General features: G+C 44.5%; 2 protein-coding genes across 2 annotated transcripts; both read right to left on the bottom strand.

Annotated features, from left to right (window-relative positions):
- Positions 1-1,106: 1,106 nt before the first annotated feature.
- On the bottom strand, positions 1,107-12,678 carry il17ra1a (interleukin 17 receptor A1a). The gene is made up of 11 exons (XM_056425484.1): positions 12,486-12,678; positions 10,850-10,874; positions 10,536-10,682; positions 9,302-9,423; positions 8,629-8,755; positions 7,865-7,912; positions 7,629-7,783; positions 5,999-6,073; positions 5,182-5,251; positions 3,076-3,195; positions 1,107-2,490 (listed from the first exon to the last, which is right to left on the bottom strand). The coding sequence occupies exons 1-11, from the start codon at positions 12,579-12,581 to the stop codon at positions 1,190-1,192; spliced, it is 2,286 nt and encodes a 761-aa protein (XP_056281459.1). The 5' UTR covers positions 12,582-12,678; the 3' UTR covers positions 1,107-1,189.
- Positions 12,679-13,617: 939 nt separating this feature from the next.
- rint1 (RAD50 interactor 1) lies at positions 13,618-23,253 on the bottom strand. Its single transcript, XM_056424843.1, has 15 exons — positions 23,024-23,253; positions 22,631-22,756; positions 22,426-22,541; positions 21,053-21,226; positions 20,822-20,962; positions 19,728-19,899; positions 19,082-19,192; positions 18,713-18,938; positions 18,391-18,528; positions 17,135-17,229; positions 16,384-16,488; positions 16,051-16,271; positions 14,699-14,879; positions 14,295-14,413; positions 13,618-14,048 (listed from the first exon to the last, which is right to left on the bottom strand). The coding sequence occupies exons 1-15, from the start codon at positions 23,225-23,227 to the stop codon at positions 13,835-13,837; spliced, it is 2,343 nt and encodes a 780-aa protein (XP_056280818.1). The 5' UTR covers positions 23,228-23,253; the 3' UTR covers positions 13,618-13,834.
- Positions 23,254-24,567: the final 1,314 nt, after the last annotated feature.

Genomic DNA, 24,567 nt, shown 5'->3' with positions numbered 1-24,567 from the left:
GCTGCTGGTTCAGGTTCAGTGTCTTGCTCAAGGGCACTTCTCTACCCGTGAGCCACAGCCGTCCTCATACCTTCTGGAAGTCGGATGGGAACTTCCTCCCAGATATTTCTCCGGCCGTCCTCTGATTTCTGCTCGGTGACCTTTGACCTCCTCCTCGTGGACCCCGTGAGTTCTGTTGGTGTGGCGTTCACAGACGGCGTGTTCCCCACAGCTGACACGTGACAGAGGGATCTCCACGACATGCGCTCGTAGACCACGAGGTGTGGGTGAAAGTGACGTTGAAATTATTTGTGTCAAAATACCTTTTTTCAGTTTCCAGAACAAATTGTCACGGTATTAAAAAAAAAGCAATAGAATAAAGTTGAATGATTATATATTTTAGGTATATTCCTGCTGTTATGAAGTTGACCCTGATGACCTCTGCGTGTCATTGAGCTGCTGGTCGCTTGTCATATATTGCCAAAGTATTTCAAATGTTATATTTTAAACTCTTTTGTATTATTTCCTGGTGCTAGTGAACTCGGTTTACAGGGACAGAGCGTCGTGGTTGTTTCCAGAGCGGTGCTGTAGTCGTGGTGTCATATCGGTATAATCCAATGTGTGTACTGTAGATGTACAACACATATCGTATTACATATCCTATTATGAGGTTTAAACATGAAATAAATCGGAGGAAACTAAATGTACAGTTTGATTTGTATGTCATATTTTTGGTGAAAATGACTGACGGAGACACAGAGATGAGTTATAAAAGACATTAAAGAGCTTTATCATCAAAGAAAGTTTGAAACCATCACAAACAAACAGATCACAATTATATTTACAACGTATTCCTGGATTGATTTGACCTTTTGCCCACAAGATAGAATGACAATTGTTGAAAGTCACATCGATATCTCCTCCGATGCAGTTTAACTGTGCAATGGGTGTGAGGTTTAACACCGATGAGGACCGTGAGCCTCGGTTCCCTTCAGGACCCGTCAGGACCCGTCAGGACCCCTCAGGACCCGTCAGGACCCTTCAGGACCCATCAGGACCCATCAGGACCCCTCAGGACCCTCAGGACCCCTCAGGACCCGTCAGGACCCTTCAGGACCCATCAGGACCCATCAGGACCCCTCAGGACCCCTCAGGACCCCTCAGGACCCCTCAGGACCCCTCAGGACCCATCAGGACCCCTCAGGACCCCTCAGGACCCTTCAGGACCCGGGTCGGAGGACCCCGGGTTCTTCTGAAACAGCTCGTCTTGCAGCCTCCTCAGAGCCTCCAGCGGATCCTCCCGGCCGGGGGCTCCGTGCTGCGAGGACGTTCTGGAGCTGTAGCCCTGATCGGATCCACTTCCCGGACCCGTCCCCCGGGGCCCGGGGCCCTCGAGCTCCTCCCCCTCCGCACGGCGTTCCCGAGGCCTCGAGTTCCCGGACTCCCGCGGCGGGACCGAGCTCCTCTTCTCCGAACCAGCGGAGCGGGAACCCTCCCCTTCCTCCTCCTCTTCCTCTTCCTCATCCTCCGTGGGAATCGGACCGAGGCGGTTCCGTCTCGGCGGGTCCGGGTTGTTCACAACGGGCTCCAGTACGTAGACGGACTCCGGCCTGCGAGTCCGATCGTCCGGGTCGAGCTCCGGCGTCAGCACCAGGAGACGGTCGTCACGGCGATTGATTTCTACCTCGCGGGCGAGGACGGGAGGTCCGACTCGGACGAGAGGAACACGCTCCAGCACCGGGGCGACCCGCGGCCGGTCCAGGAGCCGGTGGCGCTCCGTCAGCACCTCCTCCTCGTCGGTCACGCACTCCTTCTCGAACCAGTCGGGGTTCTCCACCTGGTGGACCCGGAAGGCCTCGATGGCGTCCCTCAGGGCCCGGCCCGACGGACACCGGAAGTACTCGTCCGGCCCGACGCCCTCCACGTGGGTGACGTGGCCCGGCTGGTACTTCTCGATGTCCAAGATGCGGAGGTACAGCTCCTCGAAATGCTTCATCAGCTTGTATTTGACCCCGATGTCGAAGACCGACGGCACGTCGCACTCGCCGCCGACGTCGTCGAAGTACGCCACCAGGTACCGGCCCAGCGTGCCGGCCCGGTGCATGTCGGGGAGGAAGAGGTTGAGGAAGGGCGTGAGCATGTCGTCGGTGGGCGAGAGGACGTCCTCCCTCAGGGTCACGCGGCCCTGACCGCACAGGGCCCGCCACTTGGCCTGGACGCCGCGCGAGCACAGCACCAGGATTTTGTCCGAGGGGTTCTGGAGCCGCTGCCGCTGCCGCTCCAGCCAGCGGAGGCGCCCGACCACGCCGACCGACGCCGAGTCCAGCAGGTCCACCAGAACCTCGGTGCGGCACTTGGCCTGCAGGAAGGCGCAGAGCTTGAGCACCACGTCGCGGTAGAGCCGGTGGTCGTGGGAGTAGATGACCAGCAGTTTGGGAGGCGGTTGGAGCGGCCGCCGCCACGACGTCCCCGCCGCCGCCGCCGCCGCGGGCGCCGAGGCCACGCGGGTTTACCTGGAAGGGGACACGAGTCATTAAAACATTTTTTTAATACGCAAAACATGTGATCTGAAACGACCACAAAGTTCATACTCACGTTGACCGATAGATTTACACGACTTTAAACCAAATATTCATGACCAAGCGTTTTGTGAAATATACACAAGTGTTCACCTTAAATGAGAGCCAATAGTTTGATTAAAAAGAATATATAAATGTTTATTCTTTTAATCAAACTGTGTAAATGAACAGAACACATTTTCCAGGACTTTTCCAAAAACATTTGGGATTTTAAAAAATGTCAAGCTTTTTTTTCCAGGCCTGGAAATAACAATTTAAAGATTGCATGACTTTCCAGGTTTTCCAAGAACCCTTCAACCATTTGCTTTGTGATTATATCGTAGATCTAGCAGCAGTTCATATGATCTCCTTTCTTACCTTCACGCCCGTTACATGCGTAAAATAAATCTCTTCCCAGAACTCGTGATATTTTCTCACAAATCCACAACATAATAAACGCCTCTCATTGAAATCTGATTAACTCTGAAGTTAGAACGGCATAGATAGAAAACATTTTTTTAAATGCACTGCGACCCACCTCGTTTTCGGCAGAGGGCGCAGGCAACGCCGGCCGTCGCGGCGCACGCGGCCGCCACGCCCAGGACCACGAACGTGTACGCGGGGACGTCGGGGACGTCGGGGGCGCCGGTCGGCCTCGCTGTGGGAACCAGAGGTCAGTCGATACACGTCTTTACCAACTTATGGATTCACATCATCATCATCATCATCATCAGGTACAATATTTACATTTTAACACTTTTATTTATGTTCTGTGTCTCTGGTGTTTTTATTCAGTCCATTTTAAAATAATAATAATACATTTCATTTGGAGGCGCCTTTCAACTCACCCAAGGTGACAATAAAATAATACAGAATAAAAGATAAAAGCATGAAAGATAGAAGCAACATTAAAACAGAACATCAACATGAAAACAGATTAATCAATACGAAACTTAAAAAAGAAAAACGAAAACAGCAGAGGAAGCGCGGCGGCAACTTGCCAGAAAAAAAAAAAACAGAGGAGCGAAGGGCAACTTGCCAGTGGACTTTCCTCCTCAGGTAAAAAAATAAAAATAGTCCTCCCTTATTATATTAGCTGTGTTTATTTGAGAGTCTTCTTCCTGCATGTCTTGTTAGAACTTGATAATGTCTCAGATTATATTCACTATTCTCACTATTAACTGTTTGTGCATCCTTTGGAAAGCGTAAATCTGGTGTAAACATTGTATGTGTAATCTTGTGTTTTTAGGTTTGTTTTATGACGTCTGCCTCTCGGAACTACAGATGAAAAACATCCTCTTGGCTAATAACTCATTTACAGAAATGTTGTTATAAATGTTCACTGTCCCTTATCAAATAATCCAAAGAAAAAACTAAGAAAGAAGAAAAAAAAACTCTCGATAGAAGTGGAAAAATAATAATACTTTCCCATGAGCCTCAGCTGTGTGTTGATCCAATGGGGCTTCTTCACAGCAGTCACATGACATTGAAGGGTAAACGCAGGTGTGTTTAATTACCATGGATTCCAGAACGTCTGTCTGGGCCCACAATCACACCTGCTCTTCCCTGATTGGTTCCTCGTTCCTCTCACTTACGGCTCAGCGCACTCGCATTCAAGGTAACAAGGAAGTGATCGAGTAAACACGTACTTTTAGAAATGGAGACGCTGTACGAGCTTAATATATAAAAACACGGAGCTGTCACTCAAGGCTTTATTACCAACTTCACTTCCTCTTCGTTTCGGATCCATGTGGTTCAGGATGTGGAGGAAGTAGAAATGCGGAGAGCAGTTTGTGGTACGACCATTTTCAGTCAAAGCTGTACTCAAAGACTTGCATTAGCTTCACTCCACGTGGAATTACAACCCGATAATAAAATGGATTTATATTTCGATTGCATATAATTGACCTCCACAACAAAAAAATTGTCAGAATTGTTGATGTGAAATCAAACGAAAAATAAATAAATGTAACTATGTTTTCATCCCCTTTGCTATGAAGCACTTCAATAGGTTCTGGTGTCACTAATCACCTTCAGAAGTCACCCTGGTTCTATTAAGAAGTCACATGACCCGTCACATGAGCCTGCAGAGCACTAATAAAGACATCATTAGGAACGACCTCCCGGAGGGGATGAGGCTTGGAGAATCAGTAACTTCTTTTAAATCACTTCTTAAAACCCATAGAACAGCTTTTAAGTGATCTAGTCTTTTTATGCAGAACTTTGGTTCCCCTAATTTAGTTTGTCTGTTTTTGATTTATTTTTAATTAATTGTTTATTTTTTATTTGAATATATATTTTTTAATGTAATATTGGTTTTTAATTAATTGTTTATTTTTTATTTTAATTTGAATATTTATAAATGTAATATTGGTTTCTTGCTATTCCATTTGTTTTCCTTTGACTCTCTGTGGAGCACTTTGTAAACATTGTTTTTAAAGGTGCTATATAAATAAAGTTATTATTATTATTATTATTATCATCATTACAAAGTGGAAACGGCGCCTGCTAAGAGAGGACCAAGACAGAGAGGCAGCAAAGAGACCAGAGATCTCCACACGTCACAGAGCGTGGCTTCATGGGAGAGTGGCCGGTGCCTAAATATATAAATAAATATAAATATCGCTGCTCGGGGTCAACATACCGAGACAGAGATCCAGAGTTCGGTGTCGACGGGCACAGTCCTGGCCACAGGGTGGGAAGAAGGGTTTGATCTGCAGCAGAGGATAAAGTAATGTGAGTAAATGTGATCACAGAGAACACAAAGTTATTGTTGCCATCGCAAAAGAAAAATACACGATTACTCAGCATCGAAAATGCAGCAGGGCAGAACTGCCCCGAAGAAATATAATGTTGCCTCTGATGTCACGAGGAGAGGGGCAAACAATGTCCCCATAATGTCCTCTAATAATACTGATAATTTAATTGCATTTTGTTTTTGTTCTTTGTCCTATCTGTATTGCCTGTGCTGTACACAAAAACAATCAATAAATATGTTGAATTATAATTTTTTTATATTTTCTGTTTATTTTTTCTTCAAAAAATCCCCAAAACACACTTTGAATCTGTAGACTACTGCCCAATAAACTTATTATTGCCCAATAATCTTATTATTGCCATTTGTATGACATATACTGTAGGCCTAAATAAATATAATTTTTGAACAAAGGTTAAATGTTATTTCACAAGTTTCAAAAAGTGCCCTTAATTAATTTTTTAATCAGTGTGTGTGTGTGGAGGGGGGGAAATTGCCCCCTAAAAAATATGTAAATTAGCTACCCTGCTATCACTAATAATAAAAATAATATTGCATACAATTCATATATAATGCTTTTCAAAGTACTCAAAGACACTTTACATCACATAATTAAAACATTATAGAAATAACTAAAAGTATAATAAAAACAGATAAAGACAACAACAACAACGTAGAGCAGACAATCACACAGCACAGATGTTACCTGCACGTCAAACTGGCAGCAGAAGCGTGGCCATCGATCGAGGTCGAACGTGACATTCAGGGTCTTCTGATTGGCCTAGAGACGCACAGAACAACGTCAAGAGGGAGGAGCCACTCGGAGAACACAGCTGGTCATTCTGGAGCGTCGGAACAGGAACAGGTTTCTGCTCTGAAGGAGTTATGTGACTTTAGTTTGGCGAGGTTTTGGGCGGCATAAAGCATAATGCATCACGCAATATGCATAATGCATTATACATAATATGCACACCACATCTGGCCTTATAGGTATGAGAAGATCACGGAGCAGAGCGTTTTATTCCAAGAGAAAATACCCGCCAAATTCTCAACAAAAATCACCTTTTACCCCAAATGTATGGATTTAAAAATCTCCAAAAATATGCAAGTGTCTTCTCGTACATTTCAGATTTCTTTCCTTGTGAATTCTGGATTTTTGTTTTCATCGTATGCGTGTGATTTTGTTCTCGTAGATGTGTCACTTTGAATCTGAGTTTCTTCCTTTGACTTTGATGGCCGACGGTTGTGACCAATTATAAACTGTGTTGCTGGGCTTCAAACGAAGCTAAGCAACATGCTACATGTGATATTTATGTGTTATGGTATGATAGACCTGGACATATCATCTTCATTCAAATGTTTATTGATGTAGATGCAAATATAGGGATGTATTTTATTATTTTGAAACTTTATTTTAATTATTTTCCCTATAAAGTGTTTTATGTTCCATCTAATATTCCACAAGTACCCCATAATTATGACTTCTATTCTTGATTTAAATGTTCATTATATATATATAAAATGAACATTTAATATATATATATATATATATATATATATAAAATGAACATTTAATATATATATATATTATTTGTATTTATTTATTGTAAAACCTTTTGTGCTGAATTTATTGTATGAAAAGTGTGATTTAAATTAAGTTCATCATTTATGTCATAAAACTAAATAAGCATTGTCATTTCGGGAAATATGCATAAGAGTTTAAGATTATAAGATAACATAACATAATAACCCAAACCTCCGGTTGTATTAACTGTTTTTAATGTGTTGTACGGCGACCTTGAGTGCCTTGAAAGTCGCCTTATAAAATAAATGTATTATTATTATTATTATTAAACCTCTCAATACATCAATGCAATCTGCTCTGAATAAGTGTGGCAGGTTCCCCCAGTGGGTCCAGAACCTCATTCGGTCTTATATCATTTTGCATAAATAAAGAGCCGCCTCTCTGCTCACCACTTCCTGTCCGGACCACAAAGAACTGGGCTGGAAAACTAGGCCGAGGTACAACACACAGGACGTTGTGATGAGCACATGCGATAATGTTCGGAGTCAAATCACTGAAAAATGAAAAGGCATTGATCTATGTGAGAGTCATAACCAGGGGTCAGACACATGCTGACCAATGGAGTTCCAGGACGTTAAAACCAAATTTCCATGACCAAACATTTTGTGAAATCTCAAGTATTTACCTTAAATAACACAAATGAATGGGATAATAGTTTGATTAAAAGAATAAATATGTATATAAATGTTTATTCTTTTTCCATGACTTTTCCAAAACCTTTTGGAATTTAATTTTCTTCCCGTGACCTCACCTTGTATGTGCGCTCCACATGCTGGGTGGTGGAGCAGCTCACGATGACCATGTATTCCTCACACAGCGCGTTGGGGGTGAAGCTGACGGCCAGAGCCGATCTCCCTCCGACCGCGCTGGTCTGAGTCAGACTGATGTCGGGCCGCCACAGACTCCCTGCAGCACAGCGACACGGCGGCGTGTGAGACGTGGTCGCGTGACTCACTCGGTGGGCTTCGGGATGTCAGGCACACTCACCTCTCTCCACGCAAAACTCAGTCGTCTGCATGTTGGGATGGGGACAATCTGTGTAAACCAGAGGATTGCATCAGTCAAGTCAAGAGGCCTCACAGCTCTGCAAAGTGGCACCGGATGCACCGCGTTGGCTTTACTTCGCCTAGAACTGTGGTTTTGAGTTTAGGAAATTGTGAAAGAGTTGTACAAGTCATCTCGCACAGTATATCAGATCCGTATGCAGATCTGTGTGCACGCCTACGACTCCGATAGCTGCTATGGTGACCTTTTCAGCTACTTCATATCTCTGTGTGTGTGTTTATAATTATGTTTATATATATATATATAATATATTTTATATATATATAAAATATATATAACATATATATGGATATATATATAATACATATGTTATATATATATAATACATATATTATATATATAATACATATATATATATTTATGAACGGTGTGTGTGTATATATATATATATATGAAATATATATATATATACAGAAGATTATGTATAGTGCGTTTGTGTGTGTATATATATATATATAATCTTGTATATTCCAGTTAACAATTTTACTTTGACTCCAAATTGACAGACAGCTTTATAAGCTAGTTAAAAACAAACAGTTAAGAAAACTGGAGTGAGATAGATTGGACTAAACACAGGTGTGTAAATCCATTTAATAAAAATAAAGCACAAGAATAAAAAGACCAGAGATATATAAAAACTCTTTGTTTAATATACAAACAACCACTTGGTCTGGACTCCCACTCACCGGGAACGGTGACGTCGGTGCAGACGTCGTAGCTGCTGTGGTCCAGCTCCGGTTTGGGGATGTTGACGACACAGACATGGTACATCTGACCCGGGTCCAGCACCAGCATGTTGGCCGAGAACGACCACTGGAACAGCGGAGCAATATTATGTCACATCGATTTGACCAATGACAACAAGCGCAACATGAAGCTAAGAGGAAGTGTTTTTCCACCTTCTCCATTTGACATTAAAGCAAACTGCAAAATATTCTGGGCGCCCGGATATGGCTGCATGCTGAAGGCCAAAAGACTTCTAACTATTCTCTACCGGCTACCGATCACCCGGCGGCAACTTCTAGTCCCAACGAGTGAATACGAAAGTAAATATTGTACACATGAGTTCATGGTGTCCATCTCTCATTGAACGTCTTCTTCAATACAGCATGATGTTCATTTAGTAAATTGTGGTCCATATAGAGTGAAACAGACCATAAAGCGAGGTGTGCTTTAGGGGGCGGGGCTACAAGGTGAGAAATGGTTTTGTTCACCGGTTGTTGGCAAAGACCAAAATCCAAGATAGCCGAACTTGAGGCTTCAATAATTGAAGTTTGTTATCAATATTACTTTGTTATTGTTTAACGTGTTTGAACCTTCATGTTATCACATGTGTGTTGTCGCTGTGAGCAGACCCACCTTTTCCCCCGTCGGACTTCTCATTGAGAGTTTCTCTTTGAAGGAATATCGGACACACAGGTTCTGGTTGGGGGCCATCACCAGAACGTGAAGCTCGGTGGCTGTGAGGTAACGTATGCTGCCTGAGGAGAGGTCACAGGGGAGGTCACGGGGGAGGTCACAGGGAGGTCACAGGGAGGTCACAGGAGAGGTGACGGAGAGGTCACAGGGAGGTGACGGAGAGGTCACGGAGAGGTCACAGGAGAGGTCACAGGGAGGTGACGGAGAGGTCACAGGGAGGTGACGGGGAGGTCACAGGGAGGTGACGGAGAGGTCACGGGGAGGTCACAGGGAGGTGACGGAGAGGTCACAGGGAGGTGACGGAGAGGTCACAGGGAGGTCACAGGGAGGTCACATAGGAGGTCACATAGGAGGTCACAGAGGAGGTCACATTGGAGGTCACGGGGTAGGTCACAGGGGAGGTCACAGGAGAGGTCACATGAGAGGTCACAGTGGATGTCACGGGGTAGGTCACAGGGGAGGTCACAGGGGAGGTCACAGGAGAGGTCACATGGGAGGTCACAGGGGAGGTCACAGGAGAGGTCACATGGGAGGTCACAGGAGAGGTCACATGGGAGGTCACAGGAGAGGTCACATGGGAGGTCACAGGAGAGGTCACAGGGGAGGTCACAGGAGAGGTCACATGGGAGGTCACATGGGAGGTCACAGGAGAGGTCACATGGGAGGTCACAGGAGAGGTTATGGGAGGTCACATGGGAGGTCACATGGGAGGTCACAGGGGAGGTCACATGGGAGGTCACATGGGAGGTCACAGGAGAGGTCACAGGGGAGGTCACATGAGAGGTCACAGTGGAGGTCACGGGGTAGGTCACAGGGGAGGTCACAGGGGAGGTCACATGAGAGGTCACAGTGGAGGTCACGGGGTAGGTCACAGGGGAGGTCACATGGGAGGTCACATGGGAGGTCACAGGAGAGGTCACAGGAGAGGTCACAGGGGAGGTCACATGAGAGGTCACAGTGGAGGTCACGGGGTAGGTCACAGGGGAGGTCACATGGGAGGTCACAGGGGAGGTCACATGAGAGGTCACAGTGGAGGTCACGGGGTAGGTCACAGGGGAGGTCACATGGGAGGTCACGGGAGAGGTCACAGGAGAGGTCACAGGGGAGACACCAGCACATGAAGCTAAACTAATGTCCTTCCTTCTCTTCTCCATCCTTTGAAGCAGCAGCTCACCGTCGTCCTTGATGCTCCAGTTCGCAGACAGCACCGGCTGCAGGCGTCCCGCCTCGTCGCGCCTGGTGTCCACGCTCACCTGCAGCCCCTCTGGGCTGCTGGGAGTGTAGCGGTTCTTCTCCAGCCACCCACTGTCCATGCAGTAACCTGCACACACACACACACCACGCCGCACGTCAGGGAGCTGGGGAACCTGACGTCAGGTCCCTCACATCTGTCTCTCCTCATTTAACTTGAAGATAAAGCACGGTATGCTCAACACATGAGGGGAATGAGGGCATGACAATAGTAGGAATAAAGAAGAATTCACTCACTTGTAGTGACTTTACATCTCAAACCCTGTTGCAGGAACAAACCAGATACAAGAGATTATACATTTAAATTATAGTACTGCCAATCCTACAAATATAAACGTTACTTATTTGCCAAGTTCTCCCTAAAACACGAAAAAAACATTGAAAAAATAACATAATTAAACATAAAACAAAACAACTGGATGGTCGGTCTTTGGAATCTTCAATAAGAGAAGCTATTTATTTGATGTTCGTATTTATTCATTGCATTGTTTCATTATCCTTTTGTTTATTTAGGTTAGAATTGTTGATGTATTAATATACTTTTGATGGTCATTTGTTTCGTATAATAATTTGTTGTTGTTTGTGTGAGTATACTTTGTTTTTGTTTTGTGAATTCGCTGTGGGCAGCTGCAGTTATATACAGGTGTAGACAGGTAAAGGACCAGCATGCACCTGGGTAGACCCGTTTTTTGTTTCCTTAAACAAATCCTGAGAATATTTTGCCGCGTGAATCATAAACCCACGGTGCGTCAGCGGCCCTTTGATTTATGTTTGTTTTGGACTTATCGGATTAATTAATGTCCACGGCGGTGTGTGTCGTATACGAGTGTAACAAAAAAACAAAATGACTTTGACAAACAGGCATTTTGGGAGTCATGAAATGCAAAATTGTTTCAACAAGAAGCTTTCATATGCGGTGAGGACACAAAAAGATCAAAGTCTAGACAAATGCTTAATAATTAAATGAATGGAATACCATTGGTTCAAAAGGTTTTCTGTACAAGTTGATGAAAAAACACTTTGAGCTGCACTCGATGTGTGAAATACTATCAAGTATTTATCAGATACCATATATATTAAGAAATAATTAATAGCTACTTTATTATTAATACCATCGTTTCAGATATATGAAATATAAACATTAATATGTGTTGAGCAAAGAACATTTTTTATATCTGAATGGCAAAAATAAGTAAGTGAGAAAGAAATATTATGATCCATTTCCCATTTGTATCTAAATAGTTTACTCTCCTGTGTTTATGGATTTAGAACAAATGACAAAAAAATGCTTTACAAGGATAATCATTATAATTATAATGTTTTTCATCTGGTGGGGAAAAGCTTACTAGGTGAAACACCAGAACTGTGGTTGTGCCTTCGGACGTTTCTAACACGGTCTCCCGTTAAACCGTAACACCGGTTCGGACATAACGAAGTGAATATTGGCCCAATAAATTAACTTTACATCACATCACAGCGTTAACCTGAAAGGTCAAACAAGTTATTTGTTGTGTTGGAACGTTTCCCGTGACTGAAAAGTAGACATATTGACACCGAGGCCAATGCCGGTGTTACGGTTTAACAGGCGACCGTGTTAACTGGCGACTTCACGTAATTTATAGCTGTTCTCGCGAATTGCGCTTGGTTTAATTGTTTTAAACCCCTCTTATATACTTAATAATATATACTATACACATTGTACAGCTACGTGTTATCTTCCTATCTTCAAAAGGTTGTCTGTAACTACGACAAAAACGGACCGTTGGTTCAAAGTCGCCAGTTAACACGGTTGCATCTTTAACCGTAACACCGGGAGCACCAGCGCGAGCTTCCCGCTCTGCGGGGTGTCGCGCGGCGCGTGCGTTCACTTTACCTGTCGGGAGCAGTTCAGAGGAGGCCACGACAGAACCGTCACCGCGGACGCCAGCGACACACACACCGCCACCAGAACAGGGTGAAGAAGAATCATAGCGGAGGAAGAACCGTGTCAGCCATTGAAGAATATGCCAGGGAGAGTTTCAACCCGCGAGAGGAGAGCGCGCGACCGACGCTCGCGCTGGACCGAAAACTTCCTGCTTCCGCGTAAAGTACCTCTGTTTACAGTAAATTATCACATGCTGCCTTCACGTTACTTAGGAATATAGAGCACTGCTCTGTCGAGTTTGAGGGCCTCGGGTGATGATGGTTAGATAGAGAATATTTAAAATATATTATATAATTTAATTTAGCTAATTTAAAAACTATAGTCATATGAGAAATAATTACACAATATAAATGTATTGGAATTATATATTCGACATGTAATGTGATGATTCAATGAGTTATAGATTTCTTAGGTTGGTATATAATCTCTGAACCAGCCTATTATAAATTAATATATATATATTATTCGTTGAACTATGAAGCATTTCAAAATAATGAATCTGAAACAGAATTCCCTCGACCCTCCGTTTCAGGAATCACGAGTTTATGGCCAAATGAACGGCAAGGAAATCACAGACAGGCAGGCCTCAAAATCTGCAAATCAAAGCAGTTTTGATGTGAACAACATGATGTGATGTCAGGTTCTCCAGCATGTTCTGTGTTGGCTACTTTCATTTATTGTCATTTATTGTCTCTTTGTACAACACGGTTGCAAACAACAGAAAACCAGCGAGATAAAGTTGGTCATTTTAATATGTAATGTTTACTGAAATAATAGTGAGGAAACAAGAGAGTCTTTCTGTGTATTTCAGACACAGTGTCTGTCCACACCAGGTAAATCAGCACCGACTGGTACCTTATATTTAATGGATGCTCTTTTCCTCCATCAGGTTATTAAATAAGGGCAATATTTACAACCTTAAATGTGTGAATAAATAAAGAGAGACGTAGAGTCCTTTTCTCATAGACGTACAGGACAGAATCCTCAACCCAGTGCAACAAGAGGAGTCGTGCCCCGGTGGTCAGCGGAGAGAATGCAGCTTGAAGCCCGAGTGTGATCACAGATGGAAGACAAGCCGCGGTCTGCTCGGCAGAAACCATCTGCCCTTTATTAAACAATCCGTTTAACAGAAAAATTGTCAGTTCTATATTTTTTTGTGTGTCATACTTTCGGGCAACTGAGTTGAAACTTAGTGCAACACAATAATAAGTTCAAACAACGACGTAGAGCTGAGTGAAGAGCTGATGCGTTCTGACTTATTGTATTTACAAAACGAGATGACAGACAGCGGGGGGGCGTTACTGTCCGGGCCGGGGGGCTCGGAGGTTCAGGAGGATCAGCACGTCGCAGGTGGCCAGGCAGTAGACCCCCAGCTCGTTCAGCGCCGACTCCGGGGTCGGAGCCTCGGCGCCGGCCCAATCGGGCCCGTCCTCGTTGGACTCCCTGAGGAGATCCCTCAGCAGGATAGCAGAGCCCACGTTCAGACACAGGATGATGCACGCCTCCTTCACGCTGGGGGGGGGGGGGGGGACTGATTAGAATGCTGGTAGGACAAAAGTTCTTCCTTTCACAAGCATTGTGTCAACAAACATTTGAAGAAACACTCAAAATAAATACATTTTAATACTTTTTTTTCTTTTTCAAAAGGAAGTTCAGGAAGGGTACACACACTTACAACATATACACACACACACATACACACAGTCAGAAACACGTACACACAGACACACCCCCACGGACAGACGTACAAGAACTTACTGCTTCAAGAAGTTCTCCGGCCGTTGGCAGTAGTGACCGAACAGAGGAAACAGATTTCTGGTCATGTCAAACTGAAGCTGAGCCGCTCCTCCTTCACTGAAGTGATTGGACAGGATCACCTGACGGAGACACGAGGAAGAGTCACCCGACGGAGACACGAGGAAGAGTCACCCGACGGAGACACGAGGAAGAGTCACCCGACGGAGACGCGAGCAAGAGAAACGCCCTAAACCCAGACTAGGTGTTCTATAAATGACACCGTAGAAGTCGTGGCGGTCATCCCTGCAAACCCCACCCTCAAAGATCCTCCCCCCCCCCCGACCAGGGCCTCTTGGGCCCCGGGTTGTTCCCCTTCTCCTCTGTGGGGTTCGTGTTCTCCGGTGAGGTTGTGGTGCGTCTCTCACGTCCTGGTAGAGGAGGCTGTTGAGTCTCTCCGCCAGGCCCTGCCAGGCCAGCTGGAACAGGTCAAAGGTCAGGACCTGCTGGAGGGTCAGCAGTCTGTCTCTCACACACAGCATCATGGGACACGCCGAGCTGGACAGGGTCATGGTGGACTGGTCCTGCTGGGGCGGCAGAGACAACCACCTGAAGAGAACGGAGGCAGAAACAATCAGTCCCCAACTGAGGAAACCTTTGTGTACTAGTCCACTAGTGTACTAGTCCGCTAGTCTGCTAGTGTACAAGTATGCTAGTGTACAAGTCCACTAGTGTACACGTCTGCTAGACAAAACAGATTCCTATTTCCACATATGAGTCATCTATTGACAGTTTTAAATTCTTGGAACAAAAGGATGATTCACAAGAGAAGAAGGAAACTAGGAAGGACTCTAAGGAAGGAACTACCACAACTTTCAGAAACATCTGTTTACATCCTGGTGGTAAACATGACGAGAGCTGAGGAGGAAGCAGGAGAGGAGCAGAGACGTCAACACAGCCGCCGAGGAAACACAAACTAACGGAATACAAGTGTAGTAACATCATGTGTCCACCAGGCGGCAGCATCATGTCATAACATAATTTCTTTATTCTATTCACAACATTGTGCAAAATATGAAAGGACCAAGTATTCTTAAAAGTTGGCGTAGCAGTAGCAGGACTCGCGGGTGTCTTGGTGTTTCACGGCTGAATTATAAATACAACGGAGGTAGAGAAGAACTACTGCTTTGGGAAAGGTTTGAATATCAAAATGAATAAATGTACTGATAATATAATAGTATTAGGATTGAAAACAGATGACGGGATGTGGTTCTACAGCAGCGTTCGATTCTAAGAACCTAAAACTCGAAGTTTAAATCAATAGCATGGAAATATTTTCTAAACCTAATTACCTTCGCATTGAAAATGCGGAAGGTTATGTTTTGATCGCCGTGTATTTATTTATTTGTATGCGTGTTACTCGCATAACTCAAAAAGTATTAAACCGAATCGCATGACATTTGGTGGGATGATTGGTTGTTATCCGGGGAACATTTGATTAGATTTTGGGATCGATCGCGTCAAAGGTCAAGGTCATGAAAAGGTCAAAATCTTTTTACCATAGCGCGGTCAATTCGTATCCAATTGGCATGCAACTAATGCCAAAATGTTCATAATTCAATGCCCAATCTTGTGATATGCCCGTTCTAGTTTCTCCTGCAGCCCAAACGAGGGGGCGGAGTCCCTCGAGCGGCCATAACGACAAGGGATGTTAATAATGAAACGTGTTATTGTATGAAACAGTTTATGTCGAGCCGTACCGATGAGGGCGGGGCCTCACCTGTCCTGGCCGTAGGGTTTGACCGTTTCCGTGACGTCTCTCATGGTCCACTCCAGCAGCCGGCCCATCATGTCGCCCTTCAGCCGGTCCAGCAGCGCCAGCAGGCCCACGAACAGCGAGTCCTCCAGAGAGGCCAGGCGGCCCACCTCCGTCACCCCGAGGCCCCCCAGCACGGCCTCGTCGCCCAGGGACACCGCCGCCTGCTGCAGCTGCAGGAAGAACTGAGGACGGAGCGGCGAGGGGTGAGCGAACACGGCGAGGCGGCGGCGCGCTCATCTTTGTTTTTCCTCGAGCCGCCCGCCCGCCGCCTGGTTCTGGTTCTGTGACGCTCACCACATTTTCTCCCCAGTCTGCCAGGATGGTGGAAATGTAGTTTACGGAGTTGAGGATGGCGCAATAACGGTCCCCGAGCGGGCAGCGAGACTCCTCCTTCATCACCTGGACGAAAAGAAAAGAAAAACAACATCAACTTCTGTCATTTCTATCGCTTTCTATCCACTAGAGAGCTGCCTCACTAAGCTGGGCTACTTGTGGTCCATCGAGTCTTAAAAAGTAGGATGGAGCCAGAGCCTTCAGGTATCAAGCTCCTCCTCTTTTATGGAACCAGCTTCACCTTCAGTCCTGGAGGCAGACTCAGTCACCTCATGGAGACTGAAGACTTTCCTCTTTGACAGAGCTTAGAGCCTAGAGATGCTGCTATAGGCTGAGAGGCTGCTGGGGGACGTTTAGGATACACTGAGCACCTCTCTCCTCTTCTCTCTCTCCTTATAGATGACTTTTCATCTCTCCATCACACATTATTAACTCTACTTCCTCCCCGGATTCCTTGTGACTCCACGTCTCATAGGGTCCATCCGACCCGGCTGGGTTCTGATGCCTCCTGCCGTGAAACAGAAACAGGCTGGAAACAGATTTCCATCCCGCTGCCGATTTAAATAACACGCATCTCATCGCTCTGACGTTACTGCCCAGCAACAAGCGGCGTTCCCCTGTGAGGAACATTCACCGTGAGGTGGAACAGGAGTTTAAAGTAGTGAAAGGAAAGAGTCAAGGAGGAGAAGGAGAGTCTCTGGGCCGTCGTTACCTGGGTGAGTCGGATGCGGAAGTCGTCCACCAGTTCTCTCTGGAGCGCCAGGAACTTGAGCTGTGCAGAAGGACAGGGCAGGGCCCGGTACCGCTCTGCAGGGAGCGGGACGGCAACAAGTAGACAGACGTTACATCAGAACCATCCCGTGTGCTTTGAGAGCCGCTCGGTGCGGAGACCACAATGGACCCGTTCACTGGCCCTGCAGCTGGAAATACTGAGGCCGTATAATCCAGAGGTCTGCTCGGTGCTTTGTGGTCACATACAAGTACAATTAGTTGTTTTATTATTATGTATCATACATATTTTTATTTGAAAACAAAAATGTTGAAATGGTCATTTTTCATTTGCACACATGAAGCTTCATCTGCAGAGTGAAGTCATGACTTTTATACTCATAAAACAACAACAAATGTGGTTTTAGACATTTATTTACATGCATCTACCATTTTATTCATATATTTCATTGCTTCTGTGAACCCAAGACCTTTTGGTAAACCAATTTCAAACTCCAAAACAGTTCATCCACACGAGTAAAGGAATGTTTTCACAAGAGATATGAAGATTTTTATAAATCGAACTTCAATTTTCAGCTTTAGGGCCAAATTATCTCTTTACAATAACTGTAATAACAACGTAATATTTACACTATGTTGATCTGCACTTCACACATTTCATTTATTTACACTACACACTTTGCATTTTGCACACTGTCTTTAATATTTTTATATTTAATTAAATTTTACACTGCAGTCATTAGTATTGTATTGTGTATGCATATATGTTGTATATATACATATATATATTTTACTTTGTATACTTCTTGTATACATCTATATCTTTCATCCCTGTTTTTTATATTTTATATTTTATTTTTTATTCTCGTGTGTTTAGTTATTGGTGCTGCTACTGTGACGACAAATTTCCCCTTGGGGATTAATAAAGTATCTATCTATCTATCTATCTATCTATCTTACACTTGTGCCTTCGGACAATCGTGCTTCATTTTATATAGAGAGATGAGATTGTTCAGCTTTAAAAAAAATAAAAAAAGTCAAACACATGTGTATGTATCATATGCAAAAGAGTGAATTTAACAAATTGTGTAAAATCGAGGGACTGACCCCAGACGCCACGGGGTTCAAGCTCTGGAGCGGCTACAGAATGAAGACGTGTGCTTATCGCAGGATATGATGTGCAAACTGTCCGCTTATTCTACACTGAAAAGACGGGAGGATTCAAAACGAGCCCCTCACCGGTGATGACCTGGAGGAGAGTCATGAAGGTCTCGGCGCAGTCCGGAGCCTTCAGCTCGTCCATGTCGCTGATGTCTTTGTACTGAGAGCTCCACGCTCCCTCGGCCGACAGCATGGCGTCCATCTTCTCCACCGCCACTGTGACACACACACACACACACACGGTCATGATTACACACAGCATGTAGTAGAAGGTTTCTATGGGACTGTATATAGTATGATGTCATTAAAACACACCGCTATGCCTCTGCTGACCTGCTGATCTTTATTTATATCAGCTTGTCTTATGAGCCAACGGTCAGCCACTATGTATAACACTTACTCTTCTTTTCCATAGTGAGCCACTTCTGAAGGGTTGCGTCTTCGAGCAGGAGGTGGAGCAGACCGGGCAGCGCCGCCGGGTACGACTGCTTGCTCCGCAGCTCCTTCTCAAACTGCAGCACCTCCTCCACCAGGTGGCAGAAGAGCACGTCGTCGTAGAGCAGCCTGGAGGCGTCGCTGGCCACCTTCTCCTTGACCACAGACAGCAGGCCTCGACACAGCTCCACCTGCACGCACAAGCACATGAACACCTGTGTGGGCGACACTGACCCAGATGCATGAAAGGCCGTTTCACCTCTCTGACCCCTCAGGGCTTCCGTAGAGAAGAGCTCAGAGCAGTCACGCTGAGCCTGCCGCCAGCACAGCTTACCATGGCACCGATAGGGGCCCCGGCCCGGTCTAGGATCGGCTGGATCTTCTCCTCCATGAAGGTGGAGCTGTTGCCCATCCACATGAGGACCTGTGTGAGGTACCACTCGGGCTGAAAGATGCACAGACACATGAGGAGTGTGAGACTCCAGACAAGTCTCTACTTGTATTTTCTGTGGGGACAACAGGTCTCTCTGATCCAGCTGCCTCTCCTCAAATAAAAATGGGAAAAATACAAGAACCTTCTGGTAACAAAGGGAAGATGTATGACAGTGAGCTATAGCCTCAGGTGTCTGATTCATTTATTTACTAGACTAGGTTTAATACTTTATAGTATAAAATGTGTCATTTTCTTTTGCCAGTTTTGCTATGACTCATTTTATTGTTTCTTCATGCAACGCAAGAGAGACGATTTTTAAAAACCAAAATTTGTCGATATCAGGTGGTTATTTTCACCAAGACTGAAACGCTCGCCAAATTTTGTGAGTTTTGGAGATTGGCAATTACCCCAAATATGCACCCAATGTTCCCCTAAGAATAACAATAGGGTCCTCTCCGACTGACGACGCCCTAACTACAAGTCATGTGTAGATGTTATACAGTACGTTTATATGTGTGTGTGTGTGTGTGTCCCGTTTGGGACAGACCTTGCCGAGGGAGTTGGTCTGCCGGTTCCCGTAGAAGTGGTATCTGAACCTCTTGACGAGCGGCTGCAGCATGATCTGGATGGGCAGGCAGAGGGGCGTGGCTGAAGAAGCGGGCTGGGTGGGGGGGGCGACTTGACCGGAGGCCAGAGCCCTCTGGGAGACCAGGTCGTCGCTGCCGGGGGGGGGGGTTAAAGGAAACGGACACCGGACCTCTAGTCACATGATCAATGGACGACATCGGTATCTGCGCTTCACGATTTGGTGACGTCGGAGCCTTCTTGGTGCGAGTAACAGGATTTTAGCATCTGGCTGCTTTTTGCACATCCGTTTCTATACGATTATTTTGCATGGTCCGTTTCCATTTATTCCGGATTTGAAATGGCTTGTGATTTTATATTTCTTCTATGAAGTATTATCGACATTTACCACTATTTGAGCTCAATAAACGTTTTCCAAACTGAATATTTGCTTCTCATTCACCCACACATCTGTCTGTGTCTGTGTGTATAAAGTTTGACGGCATTCCAGCCAGTCTTCTTTCAGACTGGTGGCAAGAAATCATCCACAAAAAAAATACACAACTAGGTGTTTATTTTACTACTTTCTCCATTTGCATTTGTAGATTTCTCCTAAAATCCCCAAAGGTACCGTTAGAAAATGCCTCATTTGCATTTTCTTTTTAACATTGTACGTTTCATAGTCGTATTCATTTTTTTCCTCTTCGTCAGCTCTTACATCCACCAGACTTTACACTTTCATTCATAAATATATTATTATTCCACAGAGGGGTTAGTTCATCTATCATTCACAGCCTCATGTATACTACATTATATGAATAAAAACATGGAGAAATAAATATTTAATATGATACAAAGAGATAACCAACATTCACGAAGAATGTTGACCCTGGCTTTACCTAATGTTCAGATTATGTTCGAAATTTTTTTGAAAATTAGTGCATAAGACAACCTTAAAGTTTCAGAAAACATCTCAATGACAGTAATCTACCCTGTATTCACCGGCCGCGTGGTCCCAAAAGAGGGAGGACCAATCAACTGACGGCTCTGGAGCGCAAAGGCCGAGCGGAAGGATACGACGTCTGCAGGGCGAGAAGCTGCGTGACCAGCAGCTCCAGCTGGCTGCCCACCTCCTGCCCGTTGGCCGTGGGCGTCAGCGACTGCGTGGGAGGCGAGATGACCGGCCAGTGGAGTTGAGTCAACACCTTCTCAAAGTCGCTGAGGAGGAACGGGACGAACGCATCGTCAGAAGACGCCTAAGAAACACGGGGGGGGGGGGCAATACAGCGACATCTGTGCTCCTCCTACCCGGCCAGTCGGTCTTTGATGATCTTGTGCCAGAAGTGAAGCGTCTCTCGGAGGAAGTCCTGCAGGTGAGAACACCTGGACTGGCTCAGTCCGGCGTCCAGCGCGGCCATCTTGTCCACGGCCCTGATGGCCTCCCACACGCTGCTGGTCATCAGACACTGCTGGACCACAGCACTGCAGGCACAGGAAGTCCATCACAGCATGACGTCAACATTTAGTCCCTTGTAGAGTGTGTGTGTGTATATATATACACACACACACACATATATACAGGACTGTCTCAGAAAATTAGAATATTGTGATGAAGTTCTTTATTTTCTGTAATGCAATTAAAAAAACAAAAATGTCATGCATTCTGGATTCATTACAAATCAACTGAAATATTGCAAGCCTTTTATTCTTTTAATATTGCTGATTATGGCTTACAGCTTAAGAAAACTCAAATATCCTATCTCTAAATATTAGAATATCATGAAAAAGTATACTAGTAGGGTATTAAACAAATCACTTGAATTGTCTAATTAACTCGAAACACCTGCAAGGGTTTCCTGAGCCTTGACAAACACTCAGCTGTTATAAATCTTTTTTTTACTTGGTCTGAGGAAATATTAAAATTTTATGAGATAGGATTTTAGAGTTTTCTTAAGCTGTAAGCCATAATCAGCAATATTAAAAGAATAAAAGGCTTGCAATATTTCAGTTGATTTGTAATGAATCCAGAATGCATGACATTTGTTTTTTTAATTGCATTACAGAAAATAAAGAACTTCATCACAATATTCTAATTTTCTGAGACAGTCCTGTATATATATATCAAAGAAAATATATTAATATATTTTATTTATACGTGTACATATATATATATTATAAATAAGTTTTTTTTAAATATATATTTGTCTAAATATATCAAATACATTATTTTTTATTAGAATATATATATAAACCTTATTTATAATATATCAAAGAAAATATATTAATATATGTACATATATATATATATATATTATAAATTTAAAAAAATTAAATATATATTTGTATAAATATATCAAATAAATTTTTTAGTTTTAAATTACTTTTGTTTTACATTATGCGTGTGTAGGTATTGGCATGTTTACCCTTATTTATATCAATACATTTTATTTTTACTTTATTTTTATATAATTATATGCCTGTGCATCTATGTGTCATATGCACATCCTTTGTTTTTCATATGCATATCAAGAAAATTAAATAATTTGCAAAAGAATTATCTCACAAAAACACCATTGAGTCCCTGTACGTTTCACATTTGGATATTTAATGCCTCGGACCTCTAGTCCTCGACCATTCAGCCACGTTCTCCACTCGTCTTCATCGCTCTTCATCGACAGTACCTGAGCTCCTCGATGTGCTGGAGGCAGCACAGGTATTTCACGTGTTGCTCTATCGTGTCCACTTGGCTGAGCGTCTGGCCGAGGTTGTCCATCCACGGCCGGGCGTCCTCCAGGTGCTGCGAGGCGGAACAACGGAGGGGACGACGGCGTTACAGCCGGCTGTATAAAATAAACTGAATTGAATTAAAAGTTAAAATGAAACTACCTGCTCCAGCTTGTTGGAGACGAGCTGCTCCCTCTGCAGAAGGTCCTCCACGGAGCTCACGGCGGCCTCGGCAGCCGACAGAGCCGCAGACACTTTGGGAGGCAGAGAACTGGACACGGTCAGAACCTGAAGACGCAAAGAGCATCGGAGTCACGCGGGATGCAGGCCGAGGCTCGGGAGCCGCGGCGTGCTCGCGTCGACCCGGGTTCAGGTGACGATGAGGTCGTGTTGCCACGGTGACGCTGGAGGTCATGAATGAGACGTAAACATAAACACATCAGAAGTATTTTGTGCATCAAAAGCATCAGTGAGGACGAGCGGGGCGGTGAGGGAGGGGCGGTGACCAGAAGACAGACAGACAAGCAGACAGACAGGCAGCCTCTGTTCGCTCACCTGTTCCTCCAGGTAGCTGTTTTCCTCCTTCAGCTTTTCCAGCAGGTCGCCGACATTCTTCAGGGACTTGAGGTCGCTGCCGACCTCTTTCTTCAGGAAGTCCAGCACGTCGTCCCGCTGCGTCTCCGGATCCTCCGGAAACCCTCCGCCGCCTCGGCCGGGCGGCTCGGCGGGGTTTAACAAACCAACTGACGGGTTCTTCATCGCTCGCTCTTCTGCTGCGGCAGCAGGCGCCGCCATCTTTTATTTACTCGTGTCGTCAACAGAACAGACCGCGGATGACACGGGAGGGAGCGCTCGTTTAACAGTACGCGACCACGCCGTTGTGGGCGGGGGTTACGTACCGCCACGTAGGCTTGTTCCACCATCACGTGATATACGGACCTTACTGAGATTAAAAACAAGCTCACATCGCGACCGTTGACACCAGAGAGCCTGTTGACACGTCACAGACTACGCGACAACATATTGTTCATTTATTTTTTATTTAAACAATTTATTTGAAATCTAACTTCGGGACTTTTTGGTTGTACGGACTTTTGCGCAGAATTTCATTTAAAATAATGTGTGATTCCAAAATTGAACCATGACATATATTAATTAAGTAATAAAAACAATAATTATTATTATTAGTAGTAATAACAACAATTTATTATTGTAATTATTATTATGATTGATACAATAATAACCCAAACATATAGGAAAAAGTTATTGTGTATCATTGAGGATAGAATTACAGTAAAACAAATTGCTCTTGCAATGATGTATTTTGGTTTTAAGTGCATTAAATTAAGTTGTATTCATAGGGCCTGAGTACAACACTTTATTATATATATAATCCAATCCAATCCAATCCAATTTATTTATATAGCACATATTAAAAACAGAGGGTTTAACGAAGTGCTTCACAGTAAGCATAGCATAATAATAAAATATAATATTACAGTAGTAGATAAAAGGCATACAAACAAAATAGAGAGAAATCAATACAAAACATAGCTCAAACTAACTCAAAAGCGAGGGAAAAGAGGTGGGTCTTCAGGCGGGACTTAAAGGTTTGGAGGGTGGGCGACAATTTGACCTGGGGGGGCAGGTCGTTCCAGAGCCTGGGGGCTACTGCTGAGAAGGCCCGGTCTCCTCTGGTAATTTTCTTAGTTTTAGGGACTACTAGGAGGAGCTGGTCAGCCGATCTCAGACCCCTTGAGGGGGTGTACACCTGTATGAGGTCAGAGATGTACTGAGGGGCCAGCCCATTAAGCGCTTTAAAAACAAACAATAAAATCTTAAAATGAACTCTAAAGTGGACAGGAAGCCAATGGAGGGAAGACAGGACTGGGGTGATGTGATCGTATTTGCGGGTTCCTGTAAGCAACCGAGCCGCAGCGTTTTGCACACGCTGCAGGCGGCCAGCAAGTCTTGTTTAAGCCGGCATAAAGTGCATTACAGTAATCTAAGCGTAGAAACAAATGCATGAATTACACGCTCAAAATCAGAAGCGGATAAAACCGGTTTAATTTTGGACAGCAGCCTCAGGTGATAAAACT

This window comes from Pseudoliparis swirei, chromosome 10, assembly GCF_029220125.1.
Source record: "Pseudoliparis swirei isolate HS2019 ecotype Mariana Trench chromosome 10, NWPU_hadal_v1, whole genome shotgun sequence".
Classification (NCBI taxonomy): Eukaryota; Metazoa; Chordata; class Actinopteri; order Perciformes; family Liparidae; genus Pseudoliparis; species Pseudoliparis swirei.
The sequence above is the reverse complement of the archived record's forward strand: the minus strand, read 5'-3'. Positions and strand labels throughout refer to the sequence as shown.

Coding starts and splice junctions, on each gene's coding strand:
- il17ra1a (XM_056425484.1), bottom strand. CDS start 12,581: ATGATTCTTCTTCACCCTGTTCTGGTGGCGGTGTGTGTGTCGCTGGCG. Junction 6,074..7,628: donor ATGTGGAGCGCACATACAAG/GTGAGGTCACGG, acceptor GTGCGTCTCTAG/GCCAATCAGAAGACCCTGAA. Junction 2,491..3,075: donor CGCCCTCTGCCGAAAACGAG/GTGGGTCGCAGT, acceptor CCCCTTCCAGGT/AAACCCGCGTGGCCTCGGCG.
- rint1 (XM_056424843.1), bottom strand. CDS start 23,227: ATGAAGAACCCGTCAGTTGGTTTGTTAAACCCCGCCGAGCCGCCCGGC. Junction 22,757..23,023: donor ACAGCTACCTGGAGGAACAG/GTGAGCGAACAG, acceptor TTGCGTCTTCAG/GTTCTGACCGTGTCCAGTTC. Junction 20,963..21,052: donor ATCAAAGACCGACTGGCCGG/GTAGGAGGAGCA, acceptor GTTCCTCCTCAG/CGACTTTGAGAAGGTGTTGA.